At 41.0% G+C, this 24,372-nt stretch overlaps 1 protein-coding gene and 1 non-coding gene across 6 annotated transcripts in view; both read right to left on the reverse strand.

The window, feature by feature from the left end:
- Positions 1-6,898: 6,898 nt before the first annotated feature.
- The window catches only part of LYN (LYN proto-oncogene, Src family tyrosine kinase), a 52,050-nt gene continuing 34,576 nt past the window's right edge, over positions 6,899-24,372 (reverse strand). For 3 of the 5 annotated variants that reach the window (XM_069957578.1, XM_069957575.1, XM_069957576.1), the window contains exons 3-13: positions 21,958-22,006; positions 21,758-21,863; positions 21,351-21,449; positions 21,170-21,273; positions 19,943-20,092; positions 19,473-19,625; positions 17,886-18,068; positions 17,738-17,814; positions 13,950-14,103; positions 13,528-13,659; positions 6,899-10,506 (exon numbers count right to left, since the gene is read on the reverse strand). In XM_069957578.1, the coding sequence (XP_069813679.1) occupies positions 10,304-10,506; positions 13,528-13,659; positions 13,950-14,103; positions 17,738-17,814; positions 17,886-18,068; positions 19,473-19,625; positions 19,943-20,092; positions 21,170-21,273; positions 21,351-21,449; positions 21,758-21,863; positions 21,958-22,006 (1,410 nt within the window). In that variant the 3' untranslated portion in view covers positions 6,899-10,303. The remainder of the gene's footprint in view (positions 10,507-13,527; positions 13,660-13,949; positions 14,104-17,737; positions 17,815-17,885; positions 18,069-19,472; positions 19,626-19,942; positions 20,093-21,169; positions 21,274-21,350; positions 21,450-21,757; positions 21,864-21,957; positions 22,007-24,372) is intronic. The other 2 variants (XM_069957579.1, XM_069957577.1) reach the window with 1 other exon arrangement.
- LOC138785095 (U2 spliceosomal RNA) lies at positions 11,641-11,829 on the reverse strand. Its single transcript, XR_011362068.1, has one exon. It is a non-coding gene; the product is annotated as a U2 spliceosomal RNA (small nuclear RNA).

Genomic DNA, 24,372 nt, shown 5'->3' on the forward strand with positions numbered 1-24,372 from the left:
CCTTGTCCTATTCTTTTAACTTTCATTGCAAATCTCTTGAATTCTACTATTTTGGCTTCCTGATAGAGAAAATGTAGGAAACATCAGAGCTCAGATACATATCTATAGTAAACAAAGATGTGAATGACCATAACAATGGTGTGATATGGTGAAATCATCCAACAACTATCAGTGTTTAGTAAGACAATGGTGAACATTTCAACTGAATGGTTGTGAATTATTGGTGAAGCTGGGGGACAGGGGCTGTATTTGGCACATCTCACTTGTTGAACAACAGTAGGTGTTGCTTTTCAGTTGACAGCCCCAGTGTCTTTGCTTTGCTATAACCATGATGCAGGCTTTCAAGCAAGGTCTTTGGTGGTCAAAGTCTTGGTCCTTTTACACACACAGATTTAACAGCTATTTGAATCCAAAGCCAGGAATGGACTATATACAGAGAACAAAACTGAGATTTCTCCTCTTTTCAAATCCATTCCTGACTTGGGCTTCAAATCTGTCAGATATCTGTGTGTAAACAGATATCTGACAGATTACAGGCCCTATTACACCCAAAAAAAGTCAAGCTGAAGAAATATGTAAAATCTGTCAAAGCCAGGAATGGATTTAAATAAGACAGATTTCTCACCTTTTTTTCTTTTTTTTTACGACCTGTTCTGACTTTGACTGAAAAAAATCTGTCAGACATCTTTTAAGGTAATAGGGCCCTCACCCTCTTGCCTGTTAATGTAATCTGACAAAAATTTCCACCACCATGAATTTGGCCTGAAGGTCTGATTTCCGTCCACAAGATGGCATCGTCACAAAGGATATCTGGAATATGTTAGAAAGGGGTCTTGCGCTGTTCATATCATCGCTGGTGTCATTCATTAGGAGTGGTTTCTGCTGTGTATGGCATAGGCTCAGTTGCTGAGCTCTTGCCATACACTCCTTTCCCTGTTGACATCTATTAATATAGCTAAATCCAAAACCAGTTCAGATCCTAAACCTAACATGACCTCCAAATAAGAAGGTAATAGAACATATGGATGCCTGTGGATGTGAAGCAGTTGCACTGTGCTGATCTATTTGTTATGTTAGCATTGCATGTTACATGTCTACAACAGGGAGGGGAAGTGGGAGGAAAGCTACCACAGGACATCATAATATCACATCAGTTGTCTGTAAACTAAACCAAATATTAAAAAGCTGAACTGAATCTAGAAAATAATACGACAGTGTTATCTGAATTTCTATTCATCATAGACACATTCTGTGTAAGGGTATGTGTACACTACGGATAATGATATTCACTAGCGAATTCTGCCGTCTGCCCAAATTTACGTTCATTCTTTGGACAGCTGAATTCACGGGCGAATATCAATGAGTCTATGGGACGGGCAGAACATCAAGCGGAGGCTGTGCAGCAGAACTAGCTTGAAGTCTTCACTCATAGTCTATAGTGTGCACATACCCTAAATGTGCAATATACAAACTACTTGCTGCTTGATATGGATTTATTATCAGCTTAAAGTGACACTGCCACCATGTACCCACCGCCCCCCTTCTGCTGGTAGCATGTGAAAGCCACATTCATATGAAGCCTGTGGTCTGTTTACATGCTGACTTTTTTTTTTTATATATATATATATTATCTTTATATTTTCCATGAAAAAAAAACTGACCACGGGGAAGGGCTTGGATTGAATGTGGCTTTCAAACTTTACTTTATTTACTCTTGTGGGTAAAAATAAAGTCCTGGTCATGTGATTGACATAATGATAATTACAGGTACAGTAACCAGAGCTGTGTCTCCATAAAGAATTATACAGTTAACACACTCAACCCACAGACTCCCTTTAAGCAGTTTAATACAGGGTTTCTCAATTGCAGTCCTCATGGCCCACCAGCAGGTCATGTTTTGAGGATATCCCATACCAAAACACCTGTGATACATGATGCATTAAGTATAACTAGATTTGCATTTCCAGGGAAATATAGAGTGCTTGAAAAGAGCGCCTCTTTACCAGTGACTTCCTTTTAAGAGAAACTTTAATCCTGGGTGCCGTCCCTTTAAGAGCGACTTGGGTCCAATCCCTTTAAAGCGTAACTGTCTTGTTTTTTTTTATCGCAGAAATCAGTAGTATAAGCGATTTTAAGAAACTCTGTAATATTTTTCATCAGCCAAAAAAGCCTCCTTCTGTACTCAAGAAGCAATCTCCCAGCCTCCACCCGGACTTCTTATCTGTGCGTTATCAGGCAAACACGTCTTCATTACAGAGAAGCCAGTGAAGACGGGCTCTGCTCTCTCCATTGTAAGCCTATGAAGGGGGGGAGGGGCCGAGGGAGATGAGGGAGCAGGAAGAGGTGACATGAAGGTCAGCTGTTTGTAGACTGTCTGGGCACCTAAACCGCAGGATTCTGGGGTCAGAAAGGTTAGTGCTTATCTATGAACTTACTGAGAGAAGATTGCAGGGTGTTGGTGCTGTGCAGGACTGCTCCGTGCTCAGTCACTCCTAACAGCCCCTCCCCTCTCCATAGCCACATAATGGAGACAGAAATCCTGCTTCATTTGATGTGAGGGGGGGAAGCTGGGAGATTGCTTTTTCAGTACAGAAGGAAACTTTTTTTAGTACATAAAACCTATTACAGAGTTTCTTAAAATCGCTTGTACCGTTGATATTTAATGTTTTCAGAAAAATGACCCTGAAATGACAGTTACGCTTTAAGAGCAACTTGGCTCCCGTCTCTTTCGGAGCGACCTGGGTCGCTTTAAGAGCGACCTAGGTCCCTTCTCTCTTAAAGGGGCCCAGGTCGCTCTTAAAGGCACCCAGGTCGCTCTTAAAGGGACATTTTGCTCTTAGAGGGACCCAAGTCGTTCTTAAAGGGAACAATTTCACGCTTAAAGGGAACAATTTAACTCCTAAAGGGACCAATTTCACGCTTAAAGGGACCCAGGTCGCTCTTAAAGGGACATATTTCGCTCTTAAAGGGACTCTGGTCGTTCTTAAAGGGACCCATTTAGAGCGACTTGGGTCCCTTTAAGAGCGACTTATGTAATTCCCCTTACACAGAGACTTGGGTACCGTCCCTTTAAGAGCTGCTTGGGTACCGTCCCTTTAAGAGCAGCTTGGGTACCGTCCCTGCTACACGCCTGCCTCAGCTCTGCTATTTTACTGACTGAACTCTGCTACTTATAATGGTAAAGATCATTGCTCGGTTACCATGACAATCTTACTCATGTCAGTGAGACAAAATCGTTAAGGACCTTCCATATATTACATCTTCTTTTGGCCAATAGTGGACATGTGACTGTGGATGGTGTGATACATTGCCTGACAAGACCTTAGAGTTCCTATTGGCTGCTATATTTCAGCTATTTGCATATGTGCTGTGATTGGTTGTTAGCGGTTAGAGTGTGGCCACTATTTTCAATGGGCCATTATTTTCTATGGGAAATTTGGGGTCTTTAAACGTAAATTTCTTAAAAACTACAAATCCGATCAAAACGACAAATAGCACATCTCACACCGCCGAGGGCTTCGAAACACAGTTTTGAACCAAGTGTGTGCGCAAAGCGGTTCGGGCAGTATTATGCGCAGAAAAATGGCTGGAAGAAACGGAAGAAGAAGAATACGGATTACAATATAGTGCTTTTCAAGCACTATAATTATATTACCATACTAATGTTGTATCAGAAGACCTGCACGTTGGTACATGAGGCAATATGGTTTGGCCAAATTATATACTAACTTCTGATGTTGGTTTTAAATGTAGCTAAACAAGCTTTCGTGTCAGCCATGGGTGCGATGTGCAGCCATTTCTGTCTTTTTGGCTTGTGCATATATTACCATACTAAGGCTGCATTCTCATTGATGTGGAATGCCTGTAACGGACTCTCCCCTGCCCGGGCAGCATCTGTGATAAGATGCTGGGACCTTGGTACAGTTCCCCTGCTCCCAGCATCTTATCACAGATGCTTCCCGGAACGTGAGAATGCAGCCTTAGGAAATCCTTAAAACATGACATATGACCTGTTGGTGTGCCGTGTAACTCGAATTGAGAAGCACTGGTTTAACAGGTGGGGCACATGTATGGCGGCATTGGTAATATTTCCTGGGAGTACTGGTCAGACACTGATGCCATTACTAAAATTTCATTTGAAATTATTAAAAATTATTTTCCGTGATTCTGTGTCCGCATCATTAGCTGTGATTGGCTGAGCACAGTTATGCTCAGCCAATCGCGGCTGAGCAGTCGATGATGCGGCAGAGGGGGGCCGGCTGCAGCAATTCGGCCGGCCTCCCGAAGATTACGTAGTTGACAGAAGATTGGGGACAACGTGCGTCAGGTATGTATGGTACACTACACTTCCGAGTCCACGTGCGGGGGTGGGGGAACACAGGGAAGGGGGCGATTCACATACATAACATACATTACAAAGTTGTATAACTTTGTAATGTGTGTTATTTTGTGAATAATTTCTTAGCGCCGCACTACTCCTTTAAGCTTTATGTAACATGAAACTGAAAATCTGTTATGTAGATTGGACTAAACCAGTGCTTCTCAATTCCAGTCCTCCGGCCTCACCGGCAGGTCATGTTTTGAGTATTTCCTTAGTAGTGCACAGGTGATATAATTATACTCAGTGCATCAGGTATTAGCACAGGTGTCCTTTGTATGGGATATCCTCAAAACATGACCTGTTGGTGAGGCCTGAGGACTGGAATTGAGAAGCACTGGACTAAACTACTGTACAGACAATACAAAGAGGGTGGACACTCCAGATATGGGTCCATCACTTATAGTTCTCCACTCCTGTGTAGCTGTCCTGTGTGTGCACACATGAGGGGCAGTACTATTTCTGGCATCTTAAGATAATAAGAAAAGGAAGCATTTTTATCAAGATATTTAAAATTTTTCATTCTCTTGTAGAATTGACCTGTGCAAAGTTTGTTAAAAAAAGAAAGTAGTACACCAATGGAAAAAAAGGTTGCAGTGACGCTGATCCCGGCTCGGTGCTCAATTGCAATGGGCTCCAGTAGCTCACTGTAATCGAGCATTGATGCAGTGCTATATATGTACTGCATTTATCTCAATGAGAAATCAGTATAGTTATAATAGAAGTTCCCCAGAGGGACTAAAAGTTACAGTAAAAAATAAAGTTAAAATTACCCCTCTTTTCTCATTTTATAAACAAACATATTTAGTATCACTGCATGCAGAATCACCCAAACTATTAAATTATCATATTCCTGATCTTGCACGGTAAACGGCCAAAGCAAAAAATTACTGATTTTTGGTCACATAAAAATCCAAAAAGTTGCATACAGGCAAGCTATAGATACAAAAAAAAAAAAAAAAAAAAAAAAAAAAAAAAACAGATCATGACGCAAAAAATTACACTTCACAAAGCTCCATAGACCAAAAATTACAGCATGGGGCTGGGTTCACACTATGTATATTTGAGGCTGTATTTGTGAGGCTGTATAGCAACCAAAACCAGGAGTGGATTGAAAACACAGAAAGGATCTGTTCACATAATGTTGTAATTGAGTGGATGGCCATCATTTAATGGCAAATATTTGCTGTTATTTTAAAACAACGGCTGTGGTATTGAAATAATGGCCGTTATTTACTGTTATATGGCGGCCATCCACTCAATTTCAACATTGTGTGAACAGATCCTTTCTGTGTTTTCAATCCACTCCTGGTTTTGGTTGCTATGAGGACCTGACATGAGGACCAAATACTGCCTGAAATATACATAGTGTGAACCCAGCCTTATAAAGATCGTAATAGAGCAATTAAAAATAAAGTTAAAGACTTCTAATTTTTTTAAAACAGCCAGGTAAAATAAAACTTATACCTATCCTTACCTATCATTGTAATCATACTGACTTGGGGCATAGATAAAATGTCCCCCCCTTGGTTTTGCAGTATACTTTATGGAAAAATTAATTCTGTCATTGCAAAGTACAATCGGTATCACCAAAAATAAGGGCCCATGTGGGTCTGTAGGCGGAAAAATGCAAGTGCTATGGCCTTTTAAACACGAGGAGGAACAAGCAAATGTGCAAAAATTAAAATTGGATTTGTTTTTACAAATGAGACAAATAGTGGTGGTAGTGACATTCTTTACGGCAAGCCCTATGAACATACTACTGTGTAAATGGACCCTATAGTGAATCTATCAGATGCAAATCATGTTGCAAACTGCTGACCCTGATCGTAGATGTTAGGTCAAGGAGACACATGGTACCTTTCATATATCTGTCTGCACTTCCATAGCATAGAACATGCTTTTATTTCTCAGTGCAGAGAGGCTTTTCTAAGCTTCTGATCCGTCCGGAACACCTTCTCACCCAACCCCGACCCTACTTGGAGCTCTGCTTGCAGCTGACTGTCAATCAAGCAGGGTCAGGTATGGGAGGAGCAGTTAGGAGATATTCCAGCTTGCAGCAGTTTAGGGAAGTTTATTTGACACTTTGCACTGGAGACTAAAGGCATCTTTCTATTTCCTGGAAGTACAGTTAGATATATGAAAGGTACTGTGTCTCCCCTTGTCCTAACATTTCTGTCAGTGGTTTAAAACATGAATTAGCTCTGACAAATTCATTTAAAAAAAAAAATCTGCACCTAAATTTCAGCGCAACCTGTCACATTGTATCCCATTTTACACCACACCCCATGTTAAGAAAGGCACAAAGGGGGAGATTTATCAAACATGGTGAAAAGTGAAACTGGCTCAGTTGCCCCTAGCAACCAATCAGATTCCACCTTTCATTTTCCAAAGAGTCTGTGAGGAATGAAAAGTAGAATCTGATTGGTTGCTAGGGGCAACTGGAACACTTTCACTTTACACCATGTTTCATAAATCTCCCCCAAAGAGTCTAAAACCCATAATAGATAGCAAATAAAATTCACAGACTGTTTTCTTTTTAATTAATCGAACAAGCCTTTTATACAGCATCATGTATACAAGAATCACATGTAAAATAGTTACTTCCATAACAAAGTTCATATTTCACAACATTCTATGAAAAACATTATACACATTAGTTTGATGTGAAGTCTAGAAAAGCAGAGACTGTGATTAATTCAGATAGCTCACAACCTAAAGCAAAAACGGTATAGTAATGAAATACAACCACAGCGGTCCTGGAGGAACTCGTAAGCTGCCACCACTGGGGTGACACACTATTCATTCTAAGGGTACAAACACACACGAAATCCGCTGCGAATCCCTTGCCTGTGGTTTTCAATGAGAAGACATACTCACAGCGGGATGTCAATCTCATGTCTTCTCATTGAAAATCACAGGCAAGGGATCTGCAGCGGATTTCACAGCGTGAAATCAGCTGTGCATCCGGCGTGTGTGTTTGTACCCTAAATGAGATGAAGGGCAACGTTTGCTGGCAATTGTGACCTGCCAATCTCTGCGGCAGACCACCCCATTTTGTTCAGGCCCTTTTACACAAGCCGATTATCATTAACATTCCGAGGAACGCCCATTCAGTTGATAAGTGGCCTGTGTAAAAGTGCAGACAAGCAAGCGAAAACCCGCTCGTCTGCTGATTTCATCTTTTGTGCAGCTGTAAAAATCACCATCATCAGCCATTGTGTAAACAGATGTGCGGCCGATAACAATGCATTTGAATTGATGCACGATTGATCATGCCTTGTAAAGGCACTGCTAGCGAGCACCGATCTGGCTTATTAGCGCTCATATGCAACCTTACACAGCCAACTATTAGGAGCCTGACACAAAGAAGGTATTGTAAAGATTGACTTGGAATATTGGAAACCTAAAGATGAATAAAAAAAAGAAAAAAAAGAAAAGAAACTCGTGATGGCGCCTGTACAGCTCTGTGAACAAAATACACATAAGACACGTATATATGGTACATTATACATATTAGGCATAATTCATCTACTGCATAGTTATATCAAAGTTTTATAAAAGTTATATCAAAGTTATATAACTATCAAAGCAAATGTACCATCAGGTATATCGCTTTAAGGCTTATACATAAATAGAAGGTGCCGCTGGCCTTTTTTTTTTTCTTTCCCACGGCCATATTCCCAAGCACTGGCCTGGCCTGAAGCACTGGAGGCAGGCCCGCCTTCCCTTCTGTAATGTGGCAATGGACCCTCATCACAATGGGGGCAGGAGGGCCCTCCTCCAGTGCTTTAGGCCAGGCCAGTGCCGTGCGCAGGAACTGGGCCGTGGTTCAGTAGGACAGGAGCACCAGCATCACCGCATCGGTGACAGTCTATTCATGTAAATACCTTACAGCAATGTACCTAATAGTACATTCGCTTTAAATGACTAAGTAGCTTAACATTGCAAGTCTTGTTTAGTGGAAATAATATGAAAGGTAAATCATGTAAGCATGTGTCACTCTAACCTCGGTACATGTGTGACAAGGAACTTGTGATCTTATTGCTCAGTCCTCAGTTACTTTATCACCTGACCTCCTCCGCAGCAGCCAGTATGAACAAGTAGAGCTGCAGTGTAAAGTAAGAGGGAGGAAGCTATGGCCTCTGTTTAGAGAGGTAATGTATTTCAGACTCCCACTGCACTGTGCAGCTAACCTGTGTTTTCTGATCATAACTCTAAGGCCCCGTTCACACGTAGCAAAACTAGCGGAATTCCGCGACGGAACGCAGTTAGCCTCCCTCTCATATTGGGAGTCTATGGGAGGCGCACGCTGCTGTTCTCACAGCGTCTCTCTGCGCTGAAGAATAAACATGTTCAGCGAGGGGAGAGCAGCAGCGCACGCCTCCCATAGACTCCCATTATGAGAGGGAGGCTAACGGCAATTCCGCTAGTTTTGCTACGTGAAAATGTAGCCTAAGCGTGTCAAGACTAAAAAGCAACCAAGATCATCATAAATACTGGATTAAAAAAAATATCCAAATATTCTAAGCCACATCTGGACATCCCATTTAAGTGCTTCCTAAGTCTAGGAAGAATAGAGACGGCACTAGTTCTGTCATCAAATCTACTGTGCTATACTGAACGTATTATGCCGTCATAGAGTGCACACCAGTTCACGGATCACGTCAGCATATCAATGATGAGAAGACTGATTTCCTAGATGGTTGCTCAGTTTGGCAAAGGCTGCATCCTGCAGAACTACTTACACTGTTGTCCTGGTTGGCTTACAGCACCAGCCATTGGTTTCTGCATAGTAACTTTACATAGAAAACTATGAACTATAGGGCTAATTCAATAAAGTGAAATGAAAAACACATTAAAGAAGATCTGACCTCCCACTACTAGACTTATGGGTCCTATATAGAGATGTCCCTTTAAGAGAGCCTGTATATAGAACAAATATTGGTACCAAAAGCAAAAAGAAAATAAATCATGATCAGTGGGACTGTGCACCTTAAAACATATGGCCCGTGGTGACGGGCAGTACCTGAACATTTGGCCCCAAGTTTTCCAAGGCACTTGCTCTTATCTGCATACTATAAAACACATTAAGGGCCATTTCTTCACCGCTGCCCAAGCCCATCTGACTCCTAGTGAAACCATTTACTCTACATTGAGCTATTCCCATAGATTTGGTCACAGGCTTGAAAGGAAATGTTCTTTTTCTAGTACAGTCCCTGAGAATATAACAGTAAACTTCATACCTCTATACTAAACATGTACATATATAGAAGAGATGAGTTTGTCACAACTCACTGTGATCTCACTATATGTAATGAATAGCCTTACATAGGACTGCAGGTAACCTACTGCATACGTGATGTGCCAAATTCAGCTCTGCTACATCACTAGATGGACGCACACAATGCTCTTGTAATTCCAGGAAGGACTTTGTTATATGTCCATGCTATGTGCAGCAGTCGCCCCATGGACATACATATAACGCGTCACATGTGTGAACAGTTCAGCTGCCTTGGCAACCCTTGGCTGTTGTGGCACACACACACTTTTACATACACCTCCACTTTCCCACACTAGAGGAGAACCCGCCGCTTACCGATTAGCAGGTGCTGGTCATGTTAGCGAAGAGTAAATGGCACATTACATTATCATGTACATTGCAACAACCCATATAATGGCTGCACAGTCTGTGAAATGGTAACGGGTGGTAATTCACAGCTGGAGCTTAAGAAATATTCTTAAATATAGAAAATGTAGTCCATTATATACAGAAGGATCAGATGCTGACGCCTGCAGGTACTCCTGTACCCTCTAAAGCTTCAGGAATCAGATGCAGTCATTGTAGGTGGATATTCCTCAAGGAGGGAACCTCCAGCCTGCTCCATCAGTATCTGCACAGTATCTAGAGGTCCGGGCCATGATCTATGGCTGCTGTTGATATTGCACTTCTGTTGCTGTGTAGAAGTCATCCAAGACGCTCTGTAAGTAATCGAATGTAGGTCTCTCTTCAGCTTTCTCCCTCCAGCACTGTTTCATGACTTCATACAGTTCCTCCGGGCAGTTTTCCACACGTGGTAATCTATATCCGCGTTGCAGTGCGGACATCACATCTGCGTTGCTCATTCCTAAAAATAGAAAAAGTTACACAATAAGAATTCGGCATCGTCATCGCCTGCAGGGGATTCTGAACTGCTTGTACCTTATTAACAGGTAATATGTCATCCACTCTAAATTTTCATGTATTGGGTTGTCCTGTTGGTTCATAGAGAACTAACTTTCAGCCGGAGTACCTCTGGGGTTACTCCTGACATCAGGGAAAACCCCTAGTTGTCTTTTCAGGATAAGCTGCCTTGTTTCAGTACATTAGGAGCAGCACTATTAGTGACCATTATATACCTTGTATATATCATTTTTCCACCAGCTTGGCCTCAACATGTAACTATCTGTTTTCCCTGAGAACAGCTCAAGAGTGAGAGCAGACTAGCCTTTATGATGTCTCCCATGCACAAACAGAAGCAGCAGTGGCATGGTGGACATTACATAGCAATAATGAGCAGTCTAAACAGTGAATACATCTAGCTTTGGGGTAAGCCAGTAGAAGCTGAAGCAAAGTGTCACTCGAAAAGGGGGAAGTCTACAGGGCCATCCAGGTGTCACAGACACAATTCTACTTATTGGTATGGGTCTGAACATCCATACCCTGACCGATAAAAACTTTTGACATCTCTCTAGGACATGTAAAAAGTTTTTATTAGGCAGGCTTTATAAGAGCAGTCTACGGATTTTAATAAATGTGCTAGCTCCTCCAGACACTGTCTTCCACAGATATCAGGGCTTACGGTATATCTGAATGGGATACATCTATGTATGCTAATAGCAGACTTCACACAAATGCTTCTAGATGTATTACTTGTACTTAAAGTGTATCTATCATTCAAGAAAACTTCTGACATGTCAAAGTTACATGTCAAAGGTTTGTATTGGTCGGGGTCCAGATGCAGAGACCCTTACCAATAGCTAGAATGAAGGGGCAGATGCATGTAGCAGTGCGTGCTCTGCTTCTTTATCTCTGTATCCCTACTAAAGTCGCAGTCGACTGAATTATAATGGAGCCATATGGAACAGTACAGTACAGCGATTAACGGAAGTTCCATAGGGCTCCATTGTTATTCCGTCGAACAGAGACAGAGATGAAGAGGCAGAGCGCTCCCTGCTGCATGCATCTTCCCCTTAATTCTAACGATTGGCGGGGGTCTCGGCCTCCAGACAGTGAACCTGTAAACACTGCAATACCAGGTCAATGCCTGGAGAGGACAGAGCAAGCTCTTTTTCCATCTCCTGTTCTAAAAATCCATTTAATATATGGTCCCCAGATAGGGACGTATCAGATATTAAACTGATAAGAACAGATACTACACTTGATCTTAGCCAAAAGGCCGAGAAGCGATATAGACAAACTTCTGATATGTCACATTAGAAGTTTGTTTAAAGGTATGCTGCTTCACCACCAACACTAGGAGGCATATTTCTGCTATCTACTCTGTCCTGCTGTCCCTGCCCTCTGAAAGCCTACCACACCACTCCTATATGTTAAAGGGGTTATCCGGCGCTACAAAAACATCGCCACTTTTCCCCCTACTGTTGTCTCCAGTTCAGGTGTGGTTTGCAATTAAGCTGCATCTACTTCAATGGAACTTAGTTTCAAAACCCCACCCAAACTGGAGACAACAGTAGGGGGAAAGTGGCCATGTTTTTGTAGCGCTGGATAACCCCTTTAACCCATAGCTGCACCAGGACGTTACTGAACGTCCTCGTGCCGCTATGGACTGCCGCGATCCCGGGTGCCGCATGTGGCCCGGGATCGCGGCTATTAGTGGGCACGGTCCGATCGCCGTGCCCGCTAATTAAGTACTTAGAAGCAGCTGTCAAAGTTGACAGCTGCTTCTAAATACTTGCTCATATCCATCCCTGGTGGTCCAGTGGGGGGATCGCCCCCCTGCGGCGCAATTGCGGGGGGGGGGGGGGCGATCCCCGCATCTCCCGGGCCGGGGTCTGCACCGTAATGGCGCTGATCCCGGCTCGGCATTCTATTGCAGCAGCCAAAAGCAATAGATCTCATGGATTCATGCAGTATAACTATATATATGAGAGATCAGAGTGCATATACTCCCCAGGGGGGCTTCTAGTATATGTGTAAAGTAAAAGAAAAATGTATTTTTAATAACACAAATCCCCCTCCCCTAATAAAAGTCTGAATCACCCCCCTTTCCCCATTTTATAAATAAAAATAAATAAATAAATTAATAAACAAACATGTTTGCTATCGCCGCGTGCGTAATCGCCCGAACTATTAATTAATCACATTCCTGATCTCACACGGTAAACGGCGTCAGCGCAAAAAAATCCCAAAGTGCAAAATTGCGCATTTTTGGTCGCATCAAATCCAGAATAATTGTAATAAAAAGCGATCAAAAAGTCGTATATGCGCAATCAAGGTACCGATAGAAAGATCACATCATGGCGCAAAAAATGACACCTCACACAGACCCATAGACCAAAGGATAAAAGCGCTATAAGCCTGGGAATGGAGCGATTTTAAGGAACATATATTTTCTTTAAAAGGTTTTAATTTTTTACAAGCCATCAAATCAAATAAAAGTTATACATGTTACATATCGTTGTAATCGTAACAACTTAAGGAACATATATAACGAGTCAGTTTTACCCCAGGGCGAACGGAGTAAAAACAACCCCCCCCCCCCCACAAATAAAAAAAAACTTTTTTTTTTCAATTTCACCATACATATAATTTTTTTTCTGGTTTCCCGGCACATTTTAGGCAAAAATTACATCTGCCATAGCAAAGTACAATTAGTTGCGCAAAAAATAAGGGCTCATTTGGGTCTCTAGGTGGAAAAATGCAGGCGCTATGGCCTTATATACACGAGGAGGGAAAAACGCAAAAATGAAAACTGGCTGTGTCCCCTAAGGGTTAAATGACAGGTACACTTTAATGAGATGTTTCTCCTTAGATATAGCAATATATCCCCAGAAAAAAAAGAAGCTGGAGATCGTACCAATGACAATTATATTAAATATACATTATAATGTCATTGTTTCACCCCCATAATAAAGCCTGTACTTACCTGGATATGGTATCTTTCCGTATGTTATAATTTCATACAGCAGAATTCCAAATGACCACACATCTGACTTAATTGTGAATGATCCGTAGTTGATCGCTTCTGGAGATGTCCATTTGATGGGGAACTTTGCACCTGAAAGAGCAAATACACCAGTCACAACCTAATCTTTAAGACAGAAGAGAGCAGTGTCTAAGACGTTGCTCCATGTGTGCTGATATATAAAATACTATATATTTTATCCTTTGGGAATCACTGAACTACACATCGACTAGAAGAGACGGGGAGAACTAATACATGTTTTTATTCTATAGACCTTCTAGGGGAGTAAATTGCTTGGTTCATATTAAGATAACATTAATCTGTCTTACAGCCTAATATACAATGATATACAATCTGTATATATATGAATAGCAGGATCTTACCTTCTCTCGCTGTATATTCGTTATCTTCAATAACTCGGGCCAGACCAAAGTCTGCTATCTTACACATCAGAGACTCGGAAACCAGCACATTGGCTGCCCTCAAGTCACGGTGGATGTAATTCTTTCTTTCTATGTAGGCCATGCCTTCTGCAATCTGTAAGAGAGGTTATGAGATGAAAGAATATGCCAGGCCTATATAGTCTAGGTGTCACATATTGCCGAATGAGAATGTGTGACATACTGTAAAATACTACATTGCTTTTGTTAGTCTCTTATTTTAAATGTGGCTGTGCTATTCCTGACACCACATCACATTATATCCCCTGGCACATTGCAGAACCTGACCATCACTAACATCATATTTTTATGTCCTGGGTTATCTGGTAAAACACGTACATACAGCAAAACATACAGTAACTACAAGCAGCAGTTCAGAAGGTAAAGACTGTACACTCTACTTTCATTGTGGCAGATCCAGACACTTTCTGTGCAATCTGCTGACAAGGTACTGTATATGCCCACCCAGTGGTCCCACAATGGTAGGTAGACAGTGAGATCAAGCAATCAAATGGGAAATGATCTGATCCTAAATTTGTTTTCTATATTTTAGGTGTACATCCACATCCCACTGAGAAATGTAAGTGCTTCACGTATCAAAATAATAAGAATACAACAGCAACAATTCCACCTATATTTTCTATATGGGCTTAAAGAGACTTTTGTCAGCAGGTTTATGGTGTCCTATCTCAGGGTAGCATAAACTAGTGACAGAGAAGCTGAACAGAATAATGTATCACTTTGTTCTGTGCAGCTGATCCAGAGATATCCTCCTGAATAACATGGAGGATAAGTAGCCTTCTCCATAATGTGCATGAGTCCAGTAGTCCTCATTATTCAGGAGCACCAGCAAACTCCACCCACCTGCGTCTGTTTTCCATCCATGCACTGTATATAACAGTCAACTGTCAATCAGCAGCAGGAGGGCAGGGAGAGGGAGGGGTGTGGCAAGAATCCTATTCTCCTGCATATTAGGAGAATGGCTGAACAAAATGATGTAAGTGATATATTGATCTGTTCACCATTTCTGTTACTAGTTCATGCTGCCCTCATTTAAGGTGGCATAAACCTAGTGACAGATCCCCTTTAAGTAGAAAAAACTGGACTATGACTGACTACTACTGGTAACTCCACCTTTTGTTTTTACTACATTTTATACCTAGGACTCTATGGAGTAAGTGTGGTAATGCAAGACATCACACAAAGGATCACCTCAAAACACAGCATCAGGGGAGCAGAGAATCTATGATAGATAGATAGATAGATAGATAGATAGATAGATAGATAGATAGATAGGAGATAGATAGATAGGAGATAGATAGATAGATAGATAGATAGATAGATAGATAGATTTTCAGCTTTTTGCAGTTCTGCTTCAAGCTCCTGTTACTTCCCCTTCCTGGGCTGCTATACAATACTATTCACATGCTGACCATGAAGATTCTCAGTTCCTCTTTCTCAAAGCTTTTTTCACAGTAACACAAACCTAACATGGTGAACAAGACAAGCTGTTAACATTACTTTTTTTATACTATAAATCTTCTAATCTCCATCAAGCAAAGATGGCTACCTATTTATCAGGTCAAATTGCCACCAAGTGTCACCAAAGAAAAGATAATAAAACGTGTCACACAAAGGTGCCCAGGCAAAAAGTCTAAATTGTATGGTGTCCTCACAACAGACGAGAAAAGGGTCAGGCATGTTGGATTTTTTCCACCGAGCCCTATTTTTTGGGGGGAGAGATAAGGCAGTGCCAGAACTGTCTGGTTGCAGATTACCCATTCCCTTTACAAGGACAAATTACTGCCACAACGGCCGTGATTAATTCCAAATAAGCATTGCGCTGAAATCAATGGAATCCTGTCGGGAGTGTATACACATAGTATACACTCCGTCCGGAATCCCTAGCGGCCACAGCGAAAACTGCCATGTCAATTTTGTGCGGTGGCTATTCATTGAATAGTGGCTTCACAGAGCTGTCAGTTCACACAATAGCGGCTGGGATGATCTTCACTGACACTGGCCGGGTCACAGAACGGCCAGTGTTTTACAGTGTGTGAACCAAGCCTAAAAGTGAACACTGGAGAAGGCGTCTATAAATGCAGATATAGCAGAGACATCAGCTGACCGATTACTTACACAACACTGCACTACTAATAGGTTATTGGAACCAACGTGGATCAATAGCAGACAATCATTAACCTGAGCTAATTTGCTCATAAATACAGGGAGTGGACTTCATTCCTTCCCACCTGAGCTACTGCTGATAAAGGATCAAGCTCTCATCCAAGTTTTATCAAGCCTCAACATTTCTGTAGGTCATCACCCATGAGATTTGCATACCTATCGCCACTTCCTAGTTTAAAAGAAATCCCTCTTTGTCTGAGCCTCCGTGTGTTCTCCTTTACCTATAAACAGTCTTCTTCATGAGGGCATAACACAAGGTAGCCCACAGCCCATGTACTGCACAATGACCCATTGAATGGGAACACAAGCAGAGGGTTTAACTTTGCATCCAAGGTTTATGTAACATGGTGTATAGGAGCCAAAAACTGACACTCACATTTGCATCCTCTAAGAAAAGACCAGGCTACGGTCATCTCTCCAATAGGTATGTGTGTTATTTTTACTGTACACAGCTTCCTGTACTGTAAACAACGGGCAAGGAATCCAGCAGTCAAGGAAATCATGTTTCTTCTGTCAAAGGAGGTCAATATAACACAAGGAGCTTAAAGGGGTATTCCCACATGACCTACTGCTATCAGACTTCTGGAACACCAAGAATCTTAAGAGTTAAGGGGCCAGAGCAGGGATTTAGTTGCAGCTCCTTCACAGTCTTTCCCTGCACAGCAGTCACTTGGCCAGCCATTGGGCATAGGAATTACTGCACAGTATCGGGCCTGGAGTGCTACGGTTCAAGAAAAAAAAGAAAAGGTGACCACAATAGATCCATTCTCAGGAGTTGTTGAAGTAACAAGGAACCTCTCTAAGTAGAAAGTGATTGTATATCCTATTGATCCACCATAACTATCAGTTGGATGATGCCCCATTAACATCCATAAGGAGATAAATCTTGGAACTATACATGGTTGTCCAGCTTTATGATATTGCCCTTTGCTTTGACAAGCATTTCCTTATCTTATTATTTCCAGGTAACTGTGTATACACCTATTAAAGGCTTTGGCAGGGCATACATTTTTTTTAATATTTTGCTAGAGGTGCTATAAAAATACAAAAGGCATACTCACCTAACTTGGTCTCCCCACAGCTCCCAGCATAGTGTCATTCAGCCCTGCTCATCACTCTTCTTCCTACGACTGAGACTTGTTCAGCAGTGACGGACAATCAGTGACAACATTGTGGCTAGTGATTGGCAGAGCGGGCAGTGCCTGCTGAAGCCAGCCCATTTCAGAAGTAGGAAGACAAATGATTATGAAGGGACTAGATAATGTCATACTGGGAGCTGCTGGGAGACTGAGGTAGGAGAGTATGCCAGCAAAATATAAAATATTTCATATACCTTGATAACTCCTTTTAAATGAGCTGTCTCATAAAGAAAACCTATGCATGTAATATATTATAACAAATAAACCTAACAGAGTAGTCTTCTCCTCTGGCTCCACGTTTGAGCCAAAACTAGGAGCAGCCAAATAAGAGTGACTGACTGACTTTGAAACAAGCACTTTAAGTAGGCGTCAATGGCTACTATATGGACACTATAGTGAGCACACCTGAGCAGAGAAGTCGATCAGCTTTGGAAGAATAACTTTAGACCCTTCATCGCTCTTGAGAAAATCTAGCAGGCTTCCTGAAAGACAAAACATACTGTAATGTGTGTCACACACACGTCACGTCCCTACTCATACTGACAGGACTTACCCTTCGCCATAAATTCAGTAATAATGTAAATTGGTTCCTCTTTCGTGACCACAGCATAAAGTCTCACTAGTTTGTCATGCTGGAGCGTCTTCATCAAGTTGGCTTCCTCCATGAACGCCTCTACGGACATGGATCCCGGCTTGAGGGTCTTAACTGCTATCTTTTGATTGTTATTGTAGAAACCTAAAGTAGAAGATTGAGAGATGAGCGAAAATTATAACTTTTATAGTAACGTGGAAGATGTGCGAGGGTAACGGCTCCGCAGTGGAGAAGCCAAAGCATTTTCATAGGCAAATCAGCAATGGTAATATGAACTAAGTTGTATGGACCTGGTGCATATATTTACCACTGAGAACTTTTAGATTGAGAAAAAAGAACCCACAGCATTTCCAGGGCAACATTTTCTATAGTTTTACTGTAACCTGTTTAAAGCAATGGGAACCCTCCTTCTATGATTCCCCAACATAAACTACATGTAATCCACACTGTCCTCAGCTCCTCATACAATATTCTGTGAAGCACATCAAGTTCTATACATAAGCAAGAGGAAACATCTTGAAACTTGTTTCAGACTATTGCAAAAACTGCTCCAGTCATTTCCTGTGCTGTGAATGTTGAAAGGAAGAGTCAGAGAGTGTTTTTTATATTCCAATGCAGGGTTTGTTTTTTTGTTTTCTTGTGGAAGAGTCCTCCATAGGTGAATGTATTTTTTTCCTTCTCTAGTTTTTATTTAATTATTGAATCCTGTAACATTTACCTTCAACATCAGTCAATGACTTTCCTACTGTGACATCAGACTTGTTTATAACATTTCCAGGTAAATGTATTTATAAAAATGATAGATATGGTTCAAGAGTATAGTGATTAAAGCAAATGTACCATCAGGTACATTCGCTTTAACATGACCCGCGGATAGATTAGCACCGGTGCAGGGAAGCCGGTGCTGCGGTCCATTTTTTGAACCACGACCCGGTTCCAGTGTACGGCGTTGTTGTATCCACGGGTACTGGGCCGGGCCGCCCCCAGTGGGAGAAATCCCCGCCCCTCTATGACGTGGCTCCATTGATTCTAACGGAGCCTTGTCAGAGGGGTGGGGGATTCCTCCCACTGGGGGCGGCCCGACCCGCCTCCAGTCCTTCAGCCCTGGCCCTGTACCTGTGGATAGAACGGTGCTGTACACGAGAATCGGAACGTGGTTCAAAAAAATTGACCGCGGCACTGGCGCCGATCTATCTGTGGGTCATGTTAAAGTGATGGTACATTCGCTTTAAGTGTACAGTGCTGTCATGTACTGTAAGTACTGTATATGATGATATCAGTCTTTCACAAGGTTGCTGAGGAATTTTATATATTTATATTGTCTTCACGTCATGGACTGAAAAGGTCAAAAACCAGGGGCATAGCTAAAGCATCACAGGCTCCAAAGAAAATGCTTGGCTTGGTCCATTCCCATATATATATATATATATATATAATCCATCAGCAGTACTCAGGAGAGCATATACCCATGAGTTTGCTACTGCCATAAACAGGGTTTGTCTATCTTTATTTTTAAAAGCATTACCAGATATATTAGCAAATACTCACCCATCCAGACTTCACCAAACTGTCCAGCCCCAAGTTTCTTCACTAGTTTTATAGACTCTCTTGGGATTTCCCAGGCATCTTTATCCCATGGTTTTTGTGGTTTGGGACTATAACATGGTTTTTCCAATTTCCTACATAGGCCATCTGCTTGCTCTAAAACATAAAATAATAATAGGCTAGAGTTAAAACAAAAAACATAAAACATACTTTTACAATAAAACAAGGTGACGTGAGCTACAAATGTATTTATTCTCTTTTTATGGCGCAATATAAAAGTGATAACCGCACCATATAAAAGAGCTGTGAATAGTGTGTGTGAAGGAGCAGCGGACAATGCAAACACTAGGACCATATCCAAAGTTGTTTTATATTAAACCATATTAAAAACAATAAACCATCTTTACTGCATGACCCACATCATCTGCTGATAAAGATAAAGCACACATAAAATCAGAGCATGAAGGACTCACTTTGGTAATGATGGATCATGTCACTGATGCACGGGAATGTAATCCTGGGGGAAATGTAATATCCGCCATTGTCAAGAGTCCGGATTTTGTAGTGCTTGATGACATCGCCGTTCTTTGCATCGAAATCCCTTATTGACAAGGAGTAACTGCCTGATAAGAGAAAGGGATGGCTTTAGGGAAGTAGTAGGTGACTGCTTCAGGAGTACAGACTAGATCTTTTGGATCCAGGTAAAATTGGGTTCACACTGTGTTTTTGCAACCCATTTTTGCGGAAAAACGATTTGTGTGTCTGTTTTGATCCCTTTTTTCCATTGACTTCATTATAAAAAAAAAAAGAAAGAAAAAAGAAATACAGATCAAAACGCTTTTTTTTAACGTATGTTTTTGAGTACATTAAAAAAAAACAGATGCGTTTTGATCCATTTTTCACACAAATGTATCTGGGTTTTTTTTTTGTTTTTTTTGCAAAAAACGGATTACAAAAATGTAGTGGGAACCCAGCCTAAGCAGCAGAGCTCTATTATTTTGAGATCCATAACATACAATACCAGGCCTGAGTGGGCTGTAAAAACTTTATTGGTCAAGCTTTAAAGGGGTTATCTACAGTGCCACCCCTGTCTTCAGGTTGTATGTGGAATTACAATTCAGCTCCATTCACTTTAAATGGAACAGAGTTGCAAAACCTACACCCAAACAGAGGACAGGAGTTTCCCTGTTTCTGGAAAAAAAAAAGTAGCTGTGTGTTTTTCTGTTTCAATGTTTTTTTTGCATTTTTTTTACAGCAACAACATAACACAGTGACATAGTTGCATATGACAAAGGTCCGGTACAAATACACATACCTGTAGCTGTCTTTTTTACCCTGGGTAACCTTTTTAATGTAAAGTACATAGGCAAGAGGCCCAGGCCAAAATGTGAAACCTCCACACCCATCTGCAGTTAGTCCTTACCCCATTTTTAATTCATAGGGGCATTTCACACATTGCTCTACAGCCATGTATAAAAAATATATAAAAAAAAAAAAGAAAAAAAAGGGAAGGCAGCTTGGTAAAGACATGAATAATGGAAAGGTTCTCGGAAATAACAGCAAGACTCAAACTTGTGAGGAGATGCTTGGTTGAAAACATTCAGTAGTTTTCCATATTACTTTCCCAATACTGTGTCATACAGGACAACATCTGATTGGGGAATGGGTAAATCATTACTATGAATTGTCACTGACAATACCTTTAAGGGTTTCACTCTCTCTGATGAGAAAAGCCCCAGCAGCATTCCCAGGGGCTAACAGCTTCCTCTCTGCATCTTTTCTGGTTATGTCTTTGAAAAACCATCTGAGAAATAAATGGTAAAGTAAACACATGAAGACGACCAATAAGAAATGACTCTAGTATAAGTCCACAGCACTTACTCTTCTGTTTCTAAGGTGTTAACTTTGGCCACGTAGTTGCTTGGTATATAGCCTTCTTTTTTGGTGACTAAGGACTTTGCTTTCCACCAATCTCCATTTCTGCAAGAAAGAACAGAATCAAAAACAGATCAAAAAGGTGGAAAATAGACCTTTTTGTCGCTGTCTTACAATATATACAATGCAAAAATACTGCGGAGACATCATCACGTGTTTCTCAACGTCTGTGAGCTACCTTACTTGGGTGGTTTCACTATAGAATTTAGAAGACGCTTATTGATCATTCAACTTAACATAAAGCCAGATAAAACACATATACAGGCCTCTATCCTCGAACATTCATTATATACACAAAGAAAAACTTATGAGTTTGTGTGCTAGTCCACGCTCCCATTATACAAAGTACTTACTCTTCAAGTATTTTCAGTTTTTCTCCTTTTTTGAAAGTTAAGTCATCTTGGTGGATCCCTTGATACGGATATAAAGCTATCACTATATTCCCAACCTCCTCTGCTGCTATAGAGGAGATAAAAGTAATGAGTTGTATTACATGAGACAAACATATATGTGACTGTGGGTACAGTATCTCTAGCCAAGACACAAAACTAACCTGTCTGATGAAGTCTTTGCCCAGGTAATAGACTTCCTACATTTTGTGACTGTAAAAAAATGAAAGAACATGGTGATTCCAGGGCATGGTGGAACCTTATGGACTTTGCCGTAAATAAAGGGCATAGATAGGTGATTAGTGACCCCTCCACCAAAACCAGGGCTAGATGTAGTAAAGAAGTGTCACCCGCTGATAGGTTTGTGAATACAGTATTAGCGAGGCATAGTGGTGTTTTATGCATTCCAAATTATAGGGAAGGTAGTAAGTCAAGGAGGGCCAAGTATTCCTGACGTCCATTTCACCCCTAGGTATTACCTAATTTCCAAATCCTGGTTTCCGTCCTCCACCCTCTTTATAGTATTCAACGTCCATAACAATCCAGAAATAGGTCAATATTCTTGACTTGTGGTCACTTGTGTAATTCTTTATAAAGTAACATTACACCAAGTTCTGATTAGTATGATAAATTACTTTTACATCGAACACAGGAAATGCAGCATTCGTGGAAAGTATCCTGAAATGTAAGTGCCTGCTGACACTGTGGTACTGGTGATAAAACCAGACGTCGCTTACACTCACAAAAGAAACCACATGGGGCACCATATTTTGGATACTTTAACAGCTATATAACTGTATTTAGTGATACAGTCTGGTCAAAAACAGGACTTCTATTTATAATTCTATCACTTGACTTAATCACAAAGTTTTATTCAAAAACATTAAGCTGAGGCTTTATTTGAGTAATTCCCATAGTCACTGGTATACGGTCAAATAATATAGCTAAAAAAAAAAATTATAAAACTGCAATTTAAAAAAGGTATAGTCCAGCACAATAAAATTTTTTAAGTGGACTCTGGGTACACAAAAAAATAAACCGCACTCACCTGCCCTGATCCCCTGCAGCTCCCAATCTGACAGCTCCTGGTCCCCGCTGATCCTTTGTCCCCACAGCAAATCAGCCAATAATTGGCCACAATGGTGACTTGCCTCAGGCAGTGATGTAGGAATAATGTATCACAGGAAGGAGGAAGCAACATGAACCAGGAGCCATCAGATCTGGAGATGCAGGGGGATCAGGACAGGAGAGTATGGTTTCTTTTACTTTTATGGAATCTGAATTACTGTTAAAATCAAGTTGTTATGCTAAACATTCTAAGTAAGAATGTTTTTTCTCATGGCCAAAAAAATCCTGAAATCTTTCAGTTTTCATTTTGGTCACTAGGCTTAAAACTTAGTTGAAACTTCCTGTACAGATAATTTCCCAGCAGTGGGAAACAGACAGAAATACAGTGACAGGTGACACCGGTATATAGATAACACGGATGCACATGATAGCTGTTGCTCACAGTTTTGCACCCCCTTTCCCTTAAATTGACCTCTATAAAAGAACACTGAGCACACTCAAAAGCATTTCTCATTCATCTGAATGGGACAGGTCATGTCTATTGTGGCTATGATCCCATGGGATTTCCATGGGAAAGATGACAGCCCCCATAATAGTGTAAAAAAAATATTAAGTAAAAAAAAAAATTACAAATCATAAAACAGATGTTTCAGTACTTGGCTCTGATGAGTAAAAACACTAATTCCCTTTAAACCATTTTATTGCACTAGAATATCCCTTTAAAGGGGTTATCCAGTGCTACAAAAACATGGCCACTTTTGCACCACTCTTGTCTCCAGATTGGGTGGGGTTTGGAACTCAGTTCCATTGAAGTAAATGGAGCTTAACTGCAAACCACACCTGAACTGAAGACAAAAGTAGGGCAAAAAAGTGGCCATGTTTTTGTAGCGCTGGATAACCCCTTTAATACAATGGGCTTTCAATAGTCTATAAATCCTAATCTGGAGTCCCGAAAGCACAGCATTTATTTCTGGTCCAGCATTAGGCCTACAGGACGTAATTTCTCTGTGAAAAGACTTCATTGAATTGCTGACAAATAGATAAATCCTATTTCTTTATAATTTCTGTTTCTAAGAAGCAGAAGAGGGAACCACACAGCCAAAGACAAAATTAGGCGCAATTGTGAGTAATGTGGAGTGACGGATGGCAGGCAGATGCTAAATTTCACAGAAGACCACCATGAATGAGAATATGTACTAATAGGGAAATATGACCTGCAAAAACTCTTAGGATTGAGGACAGCCAAAAATCTGATTTAGGCCATTTTTTTTTTATTTGGAAGGCAGATATCTACACAAAAGCACCACAGCAAAGATGAATTATAGTTTTAGGCTATGTTCATACTATGTAAAAAAGACGGCCGTATTTCATACTAACGGCTGTAGTTGCACAAACAACGGCCGTTGTTTGCAAAGCTACGGCCGTTAGTATGAAATACGGCCGTGTTTTTTAGGTAGTGTGAACCTGGCCTTATTATGAGTACCCTCACGTTATAAAGGTCAAAAGATTCA

The sequence above is a fragment of the Dendropsophus ebraccatus genome, chromosome 2 (assembly GCF_027789765.1).
Source record: "Dendropsophus ebraccatus isolate aDenEbr1 chromosome 2, aDenEbr1.pat, whole genome shotgun sequence".
NCBI lineage: Eukaryota > Metazoa > Chordata > Amphibia > Anura > Hylidae > Dendropsophus > Dendropsophus ebraccatus.